The sequence below is a fragment of the Marmota flaviventris genome, chromosome 9, assembly GCF_047511675.1.
Source record: "Marmota flaviventris isolate mMarFla1 chromosome 9, mMarFla1.hap1, whole genome shotgun sequence".
NCBI classification, from domain to species: Eukaryota; Metazoa; Chordata; class Mammalia; order Rodentia; family Sciuridae; genus Marmota; species Marmota flaviventris.
In genome coordinates this window covers 37,808,687-37,821,672 of record NC_092506.1, presented here as the reverse complement: position 1 = coordinate 37,821,672, position 12,986 = coordinate 37,808,687, and the positions used below count along the sequence as shown (strand labels likewise).

Below are 12,986 nucleotides of genomic sequence, written 5' to 3'. Positions count from 1 at the left end.
TCAAGCACCTCTTCAATCTGCAAGGACAGCCTGTTGGGAAGTGATATTGCTCTCCTTAACAAAAATGTGACATTCTCTTGCGTGCAGGTACCACAGTTGATGCATTTCTCTGTAATTAAATATACTATTATACAAATTGTCTTCCTTTAAACCCCTAATTTCATTATAGAGTCCAATCTTCTCGGGTTAACTCTTGCCTAATTTATCAATTTAACTATTTTTATAGGAACTTCATTGATTAAGTGAAGTTCCAACCAGGCATACATTTAATAATGGAGCAAAACTAGAAGATTTGATAACATTATAACTTACTTTGCCACCTTTAGGGCCAGATTCAAGTGATTTTATTAATTCTTTCTTGAACAAAAATCAAGGCAGATAATTAGAAAATCCTGACATATCTTGTGTATTTCATTTATAAAAGTTGTAATAGCTTATTAACATTCCCAGTAACAGCAGCTCACAGAGTTTACTGGATGAGTGTTCTCACCATTGAGCCATGATCAGAGTAACATAGAGAAGACTGAGAAGAGAGAGTAAGCTGCCTGGAAGAGAGGTATACACTCTGAAGAAGAATCTTAATTTGTTTCATGGCCCAAAAGGAGAAGGAAAAGGAAACTTATTCATGACCTGAAGGATTTTGAAATCAAGTTCACTGGCAGCAACTAACAATGCCTATGCCTTTCTCCTCCATTGAAAGGACAGTAAGAACCTTTAACACTTTGTAGAGAGCAGTGAAAACACCTGGTGTTGAAGGAAGCTGAGCATTCTAGAAATTCTGAGCCACAGAAAAAGACGTATATTTATGTGCTAATTCAGAACAGAATTCTTAAAGAATGACACCACACCGGGGTTATTGTGAATCTCTCCCCTTGAATAGCACTTTCACCTACTAATGCAATCATGTGAATCCCAGTGACCTGGGGTACAGAGTTGAGCTCATCCTTGAGGAAGGTTCATTATGCTTATTTGAGCTTTGTTATCATTACCAGTAAAATAGCAATAACAGTTCTAGTATATGGAAGTGTTGCAAAGATTTCATGAGTTAACATGTAGAATATGTAGCAGGGTGGCAGGTCCCTATGTTTTTAAAGCATTATAGCTATTTTTGAAAAGAGGATTTGCAACTTTGGAGGTCTTTCATAAGAAAAAGAATGCAAAAATACAAATACTAAATTAGGCACAAAAGTAAAAAAAAAATGAAAGTGAGGTACAAGGGCAAGTACCTCAGTCACAGATCTCTGGAGAATGAGATGAAAAGATCCCTTGAGCCCAAGAGTTTAAGATTAGTGTGGGAGATAAGGAGACCCACTTCAAAACCAGAAAAGGAACAGAAAAAGGGGGCACCACCAATGCTCCAAAATCACATACACAAAAATGCAAAATATTGAAAAGTAACAGTATTTTAATCAACTAACTGCTCTATAAATTTCTGCAATGCTTTTGACCTGTGTTTCCTGCTTCTTAAAATTACCTCTTCATAATGATGTTTTGAAAAATGCGTTAAAGAGAAATTATAAAAGCAATTCATTCTTTCTTTCTAGCTTGTTTAATTCAAAGTTAATTTTTGTTATTGATCGTTTATGAAAAGTTTATTTCAACTTCATAATGTATTATTGTTAATATAGTACATTTTTAAAATTGTTGTGTTTTGGGAAAATCTCTAGGGTCTTTCATAGATGAGTTAAAATTTTTGAAATTTCCCGTAGATTAAAGATCTGTATATTTCAAATCTTATTTATCTGCCTTTATCAGTCTTAGGCACCATAGAGTATGAGCAAATCTTCTGAGATTATCAGTGTATGAACTGGAAGGAGATTCCTCAGAACCTGTTTTTAATTTAGATGGTAAACAAGAATTGAACAAGTTCTGAAAGTGCCTGTGAATCATCTAAATATGCTTTACTAAACTCAAACCAAATGTATCTCTGATGCAATATTCCATCAGTCAGCTGTCAAAAAAGTGTCAGGCCCACTTTACCTCCCAATGTTGGAGAAAGCCAAAGGTTCTGTCTATGTTCTACATGGAGCTTCTAGACTCATTAACATTGTAAATATGAACAAAGCAATATTATTTGAAAAAAATGGCATTTGCTTGAATTTTTGGATCAAGACACCCAAAGATGTACAGTACCCATATGCTGTGGAAATGAAGAGTTTTTTTCTACAAAGTTTTCTATGTATAACAACTAGCAGCATTTAAAAAATTGGTTATTAAAATGTATTATACCCTTGGAGTAGACTGAGCATGATCAGAGCACTTAGAATTTGTCCCTCACTTCATTTTTCCAGTACCTCTAAGAGGATAGTTTATTATTCTCATTTTAAGTTATAGAAAACAGAAATTTATCATTATTTATTTATCCAAGTTTACATAATCAGAAAATACACACACACACACACACACACACACACACACACACACACACACCACCACCACCACACATGCACCTTTACAACCTGGAACATTTCTAATGAAATCCATGTTTTTTCCTCAGTACCATACTATAATTCTTTCTCAGTGTATAGTGTTTTGAGGTTCATTATTATTTTATTAAGAAGGTAAATTTTATGGTTTATTATAAAAGTGAAGTTAGTAATGTTTTTATAGTGATTGGCTTTCATCTATGTTGTCCAGTATGATCTCATAGAGATTAGACCAGTTTCAGAGTGATGCTCATAGATTGAAAGGCACATAATTAACAAAGTTTAAGGCCCTGGCGTCTGCAATCAGAATAGATAAAGACCTCAATACTGGAGCTATGTTCTGGAGGCCATAAACTATTCTGTAAAGGTAATTGTTCCTGGTGAAGTTTCCTGTGGATGATAGCCAGCCAATAAGAAGGATGAGATTTGAAAGACTTCAGTTATAGCCTCATTTTTTTTCTCTTTTTCCCCTAATACCTGACCATACCTCTGAATAACAGTAATGTATAAGTCCTAAATATTCTGTCCAAGAAAAATACCTTGATGGAAACTCTAAAAATTTTAACAGTAGCTGTTGTCATTGGTGGGACATTTTTTAAAGGTATTTTACTCCTCTTTACATGACTAATTAGTTTAGCATCTATTAATTGAAACCCCAGTATATTTCAGGCACTCCTGTATTCCTGGATTTCAGAAGTGAAAAAAGGCAAAGTGCTTGGTCTAGTGATTTTTGCTGGTGTTACATTTGTAAGAAAAAGTTTAATAGAATATATAAAAGTTTGTCAAGTAGAAAAAAGGCAAAATGAAGAAAAGTCCTGAAAAAAATCAACCTTGCAATTGAAAATATTAATTTTGAAAAATGGCCGAGAAGTTTTTATTTGTGTGGACACCTCCAATACTTTAGCAACTAAAGTGAGAATCCCTATTTGAACAAATGCTCCTGGAATGTCTACTTAATATACAAGTGGCAATCTATATTGAATGACACAAAGAGTTAGCTTTAGAGGGACTCTGCATCAAACTTAAGGGTCTAATGTGGTCAAGATTGTGTTGAGAATTTCCTCTCTCTCTCTCTCTCTCTCTCTCTCTCTCTCTCTCTCTCTCTCTCTCTCTCTCTCTCTCTCTCTCTCTTTTCTCTCTCTGACATGGGATCTTATGTTGCCCAGGCTGGTTTCTCTAATTCATGAGCCCAAGAGCTCAAGCAATCCTCCTATCTCAGCCTCTCTAGTGCTGAGCCGGTACCTGCCATTGCACCCTGCTAGAGTTCTTCTATTTTAACATAATGAAATGTTGTTTATGTGTACCTTCTTATTTTTACATAAGTTTTCTATGATGAAAAGCTGCTGCCATTTGATTTCAGAAATTGGTGAACATTTCTAGTACTCAGGGTTCAAATGCTGACTTCACTATGTTCTTTTTTATTTAATGTTAGAGAAGGAGAAAGAGGGAAGGAAAATTGAAAGTAAAGTTAGAGAGAGATTTTGTATCGTTAGACCAAGACGAAATTCAATAAGACCAGCAGGTCTAGACTAACCAGTTCCTGGTCTGACTCTGTGACAAGTAGAGTTGAGAACAATTCTTCAAAGTCTGCCCCTTCACACATATTTATATGCTTCTTATATCAATTAGTGTACTTTGTGCTCATGCACAGAACTCCATTAATTGTACTTCCATAAGATGTTAACAACAACAACAAAAAATAGTAGTGTTCCCCCAACATGGAAATTTAAAATTGTTCCATATTCTTACTTTTCTGCTAAATGTAGAACCTGTTTATCAAGGTTTCTATTTCTACCTCATGCAATAGTACATTATGCTTGAGGATGTTACTGAAAATAAATCTGAGGAATGAAGGAGAGTCTTTAGTAGCACTTGGGAGTAATCCAAGTTGGCAAGCACAGAGCTGTTCTCTGAGTCACTGTTGTTTCAGCTGAGCCTTCTTTTGAGAAGACTGAAGGGCTCTATCTATTCTGATGAAAACAATACTTGGAAGTTATTTTTGTCCTCCATATTCAGATATATTTAACTTCATTTGTATTTGAAATTGGCCCTTTTTCTCCTCCTTTTCTCAATACATCCAACCTAGAAATGTAGCAAAGTTGTTTTAAAACACAATAAATATTTTCCCAAATAAAATTGAACTTGATTACTCAACACATTAAACAAATAAGAAAGGGACTTTTTAGGTGAGAGACTCCTTTTCTCACCTTATCTCCAGTGAACTTCCAGGGAGCATAATTTGAAAACCTGGAATAATGGAAAGAGTATGAGAATTTAAGACCACAGTCGATGGACTCTCTCCAATTACTAAATTCAGCTTAATAAAAAATTACTTGAACATTTATTTGTGCCAAACAGTAAAAATCCTAAATTTAAAAAAAAAAAGTACTTAAGGAACTTACCTTCAAGTGTAGGAAAAGTCAGGTATTAGAATAAGTATAACCAACAGTGCAACTGTAATAAAGTATTGTGGACGCTTTGACAGTTTCCAAACAAGGTCAATGGTAAGTTTCAACTACTGGGCCTTGGTTTCAATTTAAGATCCTTTGAAAATATGTATGTCTGTTCCTTTGGCTATTAACTTTAACAAGGAAATAAAAGTACAAGGACTAGACATAGCATATGCATCTTTGAAATTACTTTTAACATTGAAGAGTGCCACTGTAGTCAGAGAGTCAGATATAAAAATAATTATAGTGTGTAGTTGCTAAGGAACAGAATTATGCAGTCTTATATTCAGCTTTTTCTGGAATATTCCTTTCACCTCTGTGTCTTATATGAAAACTGACTTTCCTGGATAACATGACATGATGAAGTTTATGGTACCTTCTTATTTTGACATGAATCTTCATAGAATGAAAATTGGTCAAGTTCAGTTTCAGAAATGGGTGAAGATTACTAGCACTGAGGATTCATATGTCAATTAACCATGTTCTTTCTTATTTACTATTAGTGAAGGAGAGGAAGGGGAGGAAAATTCCCATCTCTGGTGGAGGCTTCTTGTCCTCCTCAACTCCATAGTCAACCCAGTTTTACAGGAACAAGGGAAATGGTTGAAAAACATTCCACACGGAATGGTAAAAAACACATAATTGCCCATGCTGTCTTGTGTACTGGGTATGATATAGAAAGTGAAAGTTCTCCATAATCCACTTACATTTGGTATACATTCTTTGGAGCATGATATATCTATAATATATCTAATTTTTCTATACCTATTTCTGTATCTATAGTGACAATTTATTCTTGAAGAAAGCAGTGACTTTTGCTTTATTTCCTTTCAATTTTAAAGTATTTATATTTTAACACTGAGTAAGTTTTAATACACCTCCTTCCCCTCTTCACCATGCACCACCTGTCTTGTGTGCTCCTCCCAGAAAATCCTTTCTCTGACCGTATACACCAGGGTTCCCTCCTGTGAACTCCATGCTGTTTGAATTCTACTCTCCTTTCTACTTCTATATCTACATACTTCCAGGATACTTCTTTATTCATGGCTTTTACAACTTGCTCTCACATTTCCACTCTCACCTTACACTATCTTTATTTTCAAGTCTACCCATTAACATCTGGGGAAACATTGGATGGTAGAAAGATTGTGAATTTTGGAATTAGGATGACTTAAATTCAGACCATCTATTTGATTTTGGAAAGTCACCTGACATTTCAGAATTCCAAATTTGTAATCTATGAAACTGTGGACAATAAAAATTTTGAGGCACATTTTGTATATATACTCAATAAAGTAGCTGGCACTCAGATTTTTGTGAACTATTGAGAGAACGAATGATAAAGACATTATAAGCAATTATCTAAAGGGATTATTAAAATACTTTATAAATAACTGGAAGTAAACAATTAAATCCTAGTCTTCATTTCTGACTACAGCTTGACTACGCTTCTGGCACTGAGGTTCTACACAGTTAATTGCCATGACTTTGATTTCCATTCTGCCTTTTATCAGCACAACCACTTCTTCTCAAGGGGATAGTACTCAATGTTGGCTGCAATATTGGAAGTCCTTGGAAGCTTCAAAAAATTCTGTTGCTAGGGGATCATCTCCAGAGATAGTGATTTAATTGATCTAAGGTATAACCTGGGCACAGGGATATTTTAAAACTCTTAAGATTTAACATAAATCTAAGATTTAACTATAAATCTCCCTGACTCAAATCTCTTTTTTTTATTGGTTGTTGAAAACATTACAAAGCTCTTGACATATCATATTTCATACATTAGATTCAAGTGGGTTATGAACTCCCATTTTTACCCCAAATACAGATTGCAGAATCACATCGGTTACACATCCACATTTTTACATAATGCCATATTAGTAACTGTTGTATTCTGCTACCTTTCCTATCCTTGCACATTTCTCAATTCTGAACTACATGATAGCTCAACCTCCATTTTATATTCTCTATCTTTCTAATATCAAGGATGATATTAATTTCATATAGCTTGTCTGAGACAAAACAATCATGGTAATTAAGATCTCAGTATTCTCAGCCGTCCATCTCCCATTTCCATCATTTGAATAAGACTTTTTACTCCAGTGGACAGGCAGTAATATGTTTGCCAGTGGGTCACATCTTGATGAGGACCTTGGGTAACATAGGACTGTATTTTATTATGTATTTTTGGAATTAGAATGTGTTTAGATGGACTTGGTCATATTCTACTTCAGGGTGAGCTTCAGCCTTTCCTTCTGTGTTTAAACCTCTCTGAGACGACCTTGATGTCACTGAAATTGGGTGTTGAAATTGGGTGCTGCCTCATCCTTTTGCTGAGGTCTTGGCATAAGTAAATGCCCCTTCTCTTATTCCAGGCTCCTTAAAACAGCAGTGTCAGAGAACCATGCAGACCTTTAATTGTTCAGCCTACCCTTCAGCTGCAATCTAGTTGCCTTGCTTATAATTTGGGTTTGAAGTCTCCACTTCCAGCTGTTCATAGCAGGGTTAGAACTCCTCACTGCTAAAAACTGGGGAAAACCACTGTATTGCTAAGGATCAAGTAAAATAATACAATTAACCACTTGGTATTTAAAAAATTACTTTCAGATTGGGGCAGTAACTCAGTGGTAGAGCACTCACCTAGCATGCATGAGGCCCTGGATTCAATCCCCAGCACCACACACACACACACACATACACACACACACACACACAGTTACATTCTAAAAACTAGTTTTTGAGGTATTATTTATATTCAATGAAATCTATAGATCTTAAGTACAGTTTGATCACTTTTGAAAAATACATGAACTTATATAATCACCACTTCAATTAAAACATATTTTAATCACCTCAGATGGTTTTTGTGTAACTCACCAATCATGCTATAGCCTTAGCAGCAATTGCTGTTTTAAATTTCAACATTGACTGCTTTATTATAATTATATTTTTATTGATATGCTTAGTGTAGGGATCAGTAAAGGATAATTTGCTTCCTTCCTCTGTGTTTGGCATGCTGATAAATTATTCTGTATGCCCTCTATCTAATTAATTTCTAAGAGTGAAAATATTCATTCACTTCATATTTTAACTAAGTGAGCCATGAATGAAATGAGTATATCTCAAACTGAGATAAACTAGTTCAACATGATGTTAAAAAAGACTAGTTCAATATAACGTTCAAAGACAACACCCTGCAGTCTAAGAAAGATCCCATGTATCTTCCACAATGTTATTACCTTCATTTATAATCATGCCAAACACAAGACAACATTTGTCTTCCTTAGATTTTGTGGCAGATGCCTCTAGTTCAAGTATATGCTGGAAAGGTACATTAAGAAGACAATATGCAAAACACTGAAACCTTAAGACTTGACTTGGACTAGTGATCCATGTCCTCCCTATATTAAAATTTATATGTCCTATGTTCATAATCATTGTATTTTCTTATTTATTTGAAACTGTGGAGTTTTTCTTTCTTTGATTATTCTCTACGGCTTTTCCTCTGTTTACTTCCTCTATATCCCACTTCCCTCTTAACTCCGTCCTAGATCTTCTCATTGGTAACAGTGACTGCAAACTGCTATTTTATTTTTTATTTTTTTTTTTTTCTTTTTTTTTTTTATTGGTTGTTAAAAACATTATAAAGCTCTTGACATATCATATTTCATACATTAGATTCAAGTTGGTTATGAACTCCCAATTTTACCCCAAATACAGATTGCAGAATCACATCAGTTACACACCCACGTTTTTACATATTGCCATACTAGTGACTGTTGCATTCTGCTACCTATCCTATCCTCTACCATCCCCCCTCCCTCCCCTCCCATCTTCTCTCTCTACCCCATCCACTGTAAGCAAACTGCTATTTTAAAATGGTCTTGCTGTCAATGGAATTTGTTGGGATTTTGTTGTTGTTGTTGTTTAGTTTTGTTTTTTTCCATATGTATACATCTACAACTTCACAGAAAATTAGTAGATGGCAGAGTATAAGAATAATCTTTGTAAAGTTAGCTTACATTGTAAGAGTTATAATGAAGGAAAAACCACAGTGCAAACAAAAACATAACCTCAAGAAGTTGACAAAGATCTTAATGGTAGGCAGAGAGAGAAAGAGGGAGGGAAGGGGGGAGGGGGAGTCAGACTGAGATTAAAGACTGCATCAACCCAGCATTGTGGGTGCAGAATAACTAGTGAGTTTCACCCCTAGCTCTGCCATTTATTGATTGTATGATCTTGGGCACAAACAATTAAGCTCCTTTGTTTCCAAAATCCAAGTAATAACACCGTGTGACATATTTCCTTGGAACTGTTTTGAGAGTGACAATTAAAATTGTGAGAAAAGGTTTTGTAAATTTTAAAGTGAGATAAAATGTAAGGTAAGGTAACTATGAACATTGTATTTTTTCTAATCAATGTTGGTATTGGTTTTCAATTATAAAGAAAAAAGAAAGAGAACCTCACAATCATCTCTCCATGGCCTTCCTTTCTGTTGAATTCAAGAGGAGAATGAAAGTAAACAGAGAGGAAGACCTTGCTTTGGTCTATCAACTTCCTGAAATCTTTTCCCCAAAACACATTTGTTTCTCTTTGCACTGTAATTCTTCCTTGGTTGTAACTCTTATTATGATGCAAATTAACTTCATGAAGATAACATCCCTCCCCACACTAAACACTAAGACCTCTGATGTTAGAGTGCCTTGACCAAAATAAGAGAACAGCAAATTTGTAGACGAACGAATGAACAATACCATAGATGTTTAAGAACATGTATGTGAGTTCTTAGTTCCATTTACCAGAAAGAAAACAATCTTTCTCTTAGCTGTTTATGCAGAATATTTAGATGATAGTTCAAGCATACTATTTTCATTGAAGCCCTTTTAGTCCATGCATAGTCCACCAAGAATATTCAACAAAGATGGTCTTGATTGCTCTTTTGCTTCTTCTTCTATCACCAACATGACTTTGCTCCTTTCCTGTCTTTCTCCCATACCCTTCTTTTCCAGGATCCTGAACAAGTAGCATCTGGTCTTTGTTTTCATACCTGGAGAAGGCTTTGAGTCTTCTGAATAATTTTGAATGAGCACATGCAGATCAAAAAGAACAATAATAGCTATCTTTTTAATATAGACCTTCTTTCATAGCATTTTGATGAATCATGTTAAGACTTCTGCTCAATTTCAGTGAAAGACATCACCATCTTTCTACCTTACTACCCCTATAGGAAGGCATCCTGATGGAATGTTTTATATATATACATATGTGTATATATATATATATATATATAGAGAGAGAGAGAGAGAGAGAGAGAAAAGAGGGTGAAGAAAACAGAAATTTCAATATTGATTTCATAATAGTTAATTTTAATAATTTAACAATATGAAATGTGCTTCAGTCTGAAGAACAAAAGAATATCTCATGGTTTGGGTACAGGATTATTATTACTACTGTTGTCATTTTATATTTTATAGCCACAGTCTTCCTGGAGTTTTGGAAAAGGAGAAGAAGTGTATTGACCTATGCTTGGGACCTTATTGAATGGGAAGAAGAAGAGGTGAGATGTTAGGAAACCAGGAGATAAGGAAACTGGTATATCACATGCTGCTGAGAACTACCCAAAGCCCAGACCTCCAGGCTAGGAGGAGCTGCACAACATTAGATCTTCCCACAATGTTTTTTACTAACAAGATCTTTAACTTCACGAAGATAACAGAGGTCAATGATGAAGTATGTGTTTTTTAAACTACTGCTATGATGTTTCCTTAAATTGCCTTAGTGGAAAATTATACTAATTAAAATATAGCTTAGAGTTTATTTGGAAAGTAATTGGCATCCTATTTTTAGTAAGTTGCATCTCTGTGAAGACATTGTAAAAATAGGTCAAATCTAGAAGTTTTCTATCAATTCTTAGAGGAAAATTTTTAATTTATGGTTTTGATGTTGAAATAACTTTAGTTTCTCTTGTAGGAAACACTTCGCCCTCAGTTTGAAGCCAAGTATTACAAGATGGAAGTAATAAATCCCATCACAGGAAAACCTGAGCCACATCAGCCTTCATCAGACAAAATCACTCGTCTTCTCGTGTCTGTCTCAGGGATATTCTTCATGGTAGAGTACAACCATCGCTATCAGAATGTTGTGGGATTCCGGGTTTTAAAATACGTAATGTAACCCCAACTCATTTTATGACCCTGAGAGTACAAAAGAAACCTTGTCCTTTTCAGTATTAGGTAATTCTTTCAATTAAAATAGAAATCACAGCTGGTAATGGCATTTTATAAGGGAAAATTTTGCACTTCTTTAAATAAAACTCTCATTGAAAGAAGCATACATAAGTTAAAATAAAATGAAAATATCCAAGTTGCGATTAATCGCATATCCTGTGTTAAAACTGAGCATTCCATTTGAAAGAAAAGTTGGACAGAATCTGCCCATTAGTATGGTAAATTTACACTTAGAACAGCTTAAACATTTCTTGTGTCTTTTTGTTTTCAATGTTTTATTTGTTTTACCTTATTCTATTTTATGTTAACTGAACCCTAGACTTTACACATGCTAAGCATATACTCTACCACTGACCTACACTCCCATTTCCTATTTGTGTATTTTAAATGGCAAATAAAATTGTATGTATTTGTTGTGTACAGCTTGATGTCCTGAAGTATTATGCATTGTGAAATGGTTGCATTATCTAATTAAAATAAGCATTACCTCTCAGATTTATCATGTTTAAGTTTAAATCCTATACTGTTCTGACTCTAATGTAGTTCACTTGGTTAAGAGAGAAAATTTAATCCTTGTATCCTTTCTTAGAAAGGCTAACACCTTCAACTCTAAGGGACGGTTTTTGATGTACGGTGTTTGCTTCTGATTTTTAATGATGTGAAACAAAGGTGTCTTCTCTCATTTCCTACATTGCAGATTTCTCTGGTGATCACTGCTGTGTTTGCTGTTGTGGTGTACCGCCTGGTGGTCATGGAACGGTTCGCATCATTCAAGTGGAATTTCATCAAACAACACTGGCAGTTTGCGACATCTGCTGCTGCTGTCTGTATCAATTTCATAATCATCATGTTGCTGAATCTTGTGAGTGTTTACAGTCATATTTTTCCATGGGTGAAAAGGGGATGGGCAGGGAAAAGGACTCTTACCTTTGTACTAGGGATATATGTACATTTCATCCATATGTTTTAAAGAATAGATTAAAAAAAAAAAAAAGAAAATTGATGCTAGTTTTATTGCCTTCCCTGCCTTTTGAGTTCATAATCTAGATTTGTGATAACTTCTATTCATTAAATTTATAAGTGCTAGAGATAGTGCTATGTGATTTTCAACAAATAAGGAATTGTATGAATTAGAAAACCACTCAAATAAGCTCAATCTCATAGAATTTGTTGGAAAGACATAGGAAAATCTGTTTGAAAGTGCAGTCTTGTTTCCAAGGCCCCAGGTGAAATGGAAAATAATCAGACAGCTATTCCATTTTTCTTTCTCTGGAACAAAAGCAATCTTCCTCTCTCTCTCTTCCTCTTGTCTCTTGAATCCTCTCTCTTTTCTCCATCCCCACTTTACAATGCTTCTTTATGAACATTTGATGAACATTTGCCCTCTTCTATCAGGAGGCTAATGCTCTTTACCTATCTGTGTCCTCTTTTTCTGTCATTCTGTTGTGCTGTGACATTATTATGCCTTGGTTTTCTTTGGTTCTAAATATGTGAATACTTTGTCAGGTTATATGCTGATTTCTCAAGGAGAGCATCTTTTTGGTTCAACACCACATGCATTTCTTGACTCATAAACCAAATGTTTATGACTAAGAGAGTGATATTATGCCTGTGCCTACCTGTTCAACAAAGTCTGTGAATAAAAGCCAATTGTCTTTGAAAACAGGTGGCACTAATTGGCACATCCATAATAATATCTTTATTTTAGCTCTTCCGTAAATCCCACAAGGTTGATATTCTCTCCATTATGTAAATGAAGAAACTGGGATTTAGAGAACTTAAAAAACTTGTAGCAAATTGTATATAGCAAGTGTTGATGCTAGAGTATCTACATCATGAGATAATTTATGTAAGTAGCTCAACAATGCATAAATAATTAT

At 34.7% G+C, this 12,986-nt stretch overlaps 1 protein-coding gene across 6 annotated transcripts in view; it reads left to right on the top strand.

Moving 5' to 3' along the window:
• The window catches only part of Ano3 (anoctamin 3), a 406,718-nt gene that overhangs the window by 346,664 nt on the left and 47,068 nt on the right, over nt 1-12,986 (top strand). For all 6 annotated transcript variants that reach the window (XM_071616326.1, XM_071616329.1, XM_071616325.1 and 3 more), the window contains 3 exons: nt 10,354-10,436; nt 10,850-10,990; nt 11,804-11,968. In XM_071616326.1, coding sequence (XP_071472427.1) covers nt 10,354-10,436; nt 10,850-10,990; nt 11,804-11,968 — 389 coding nt within the window. The remainder of the gene's footprint in view (nt 1-10,353; nt 10,437-10,849; nt 10,991-11,803; nt 11,969-12,986) is intronic.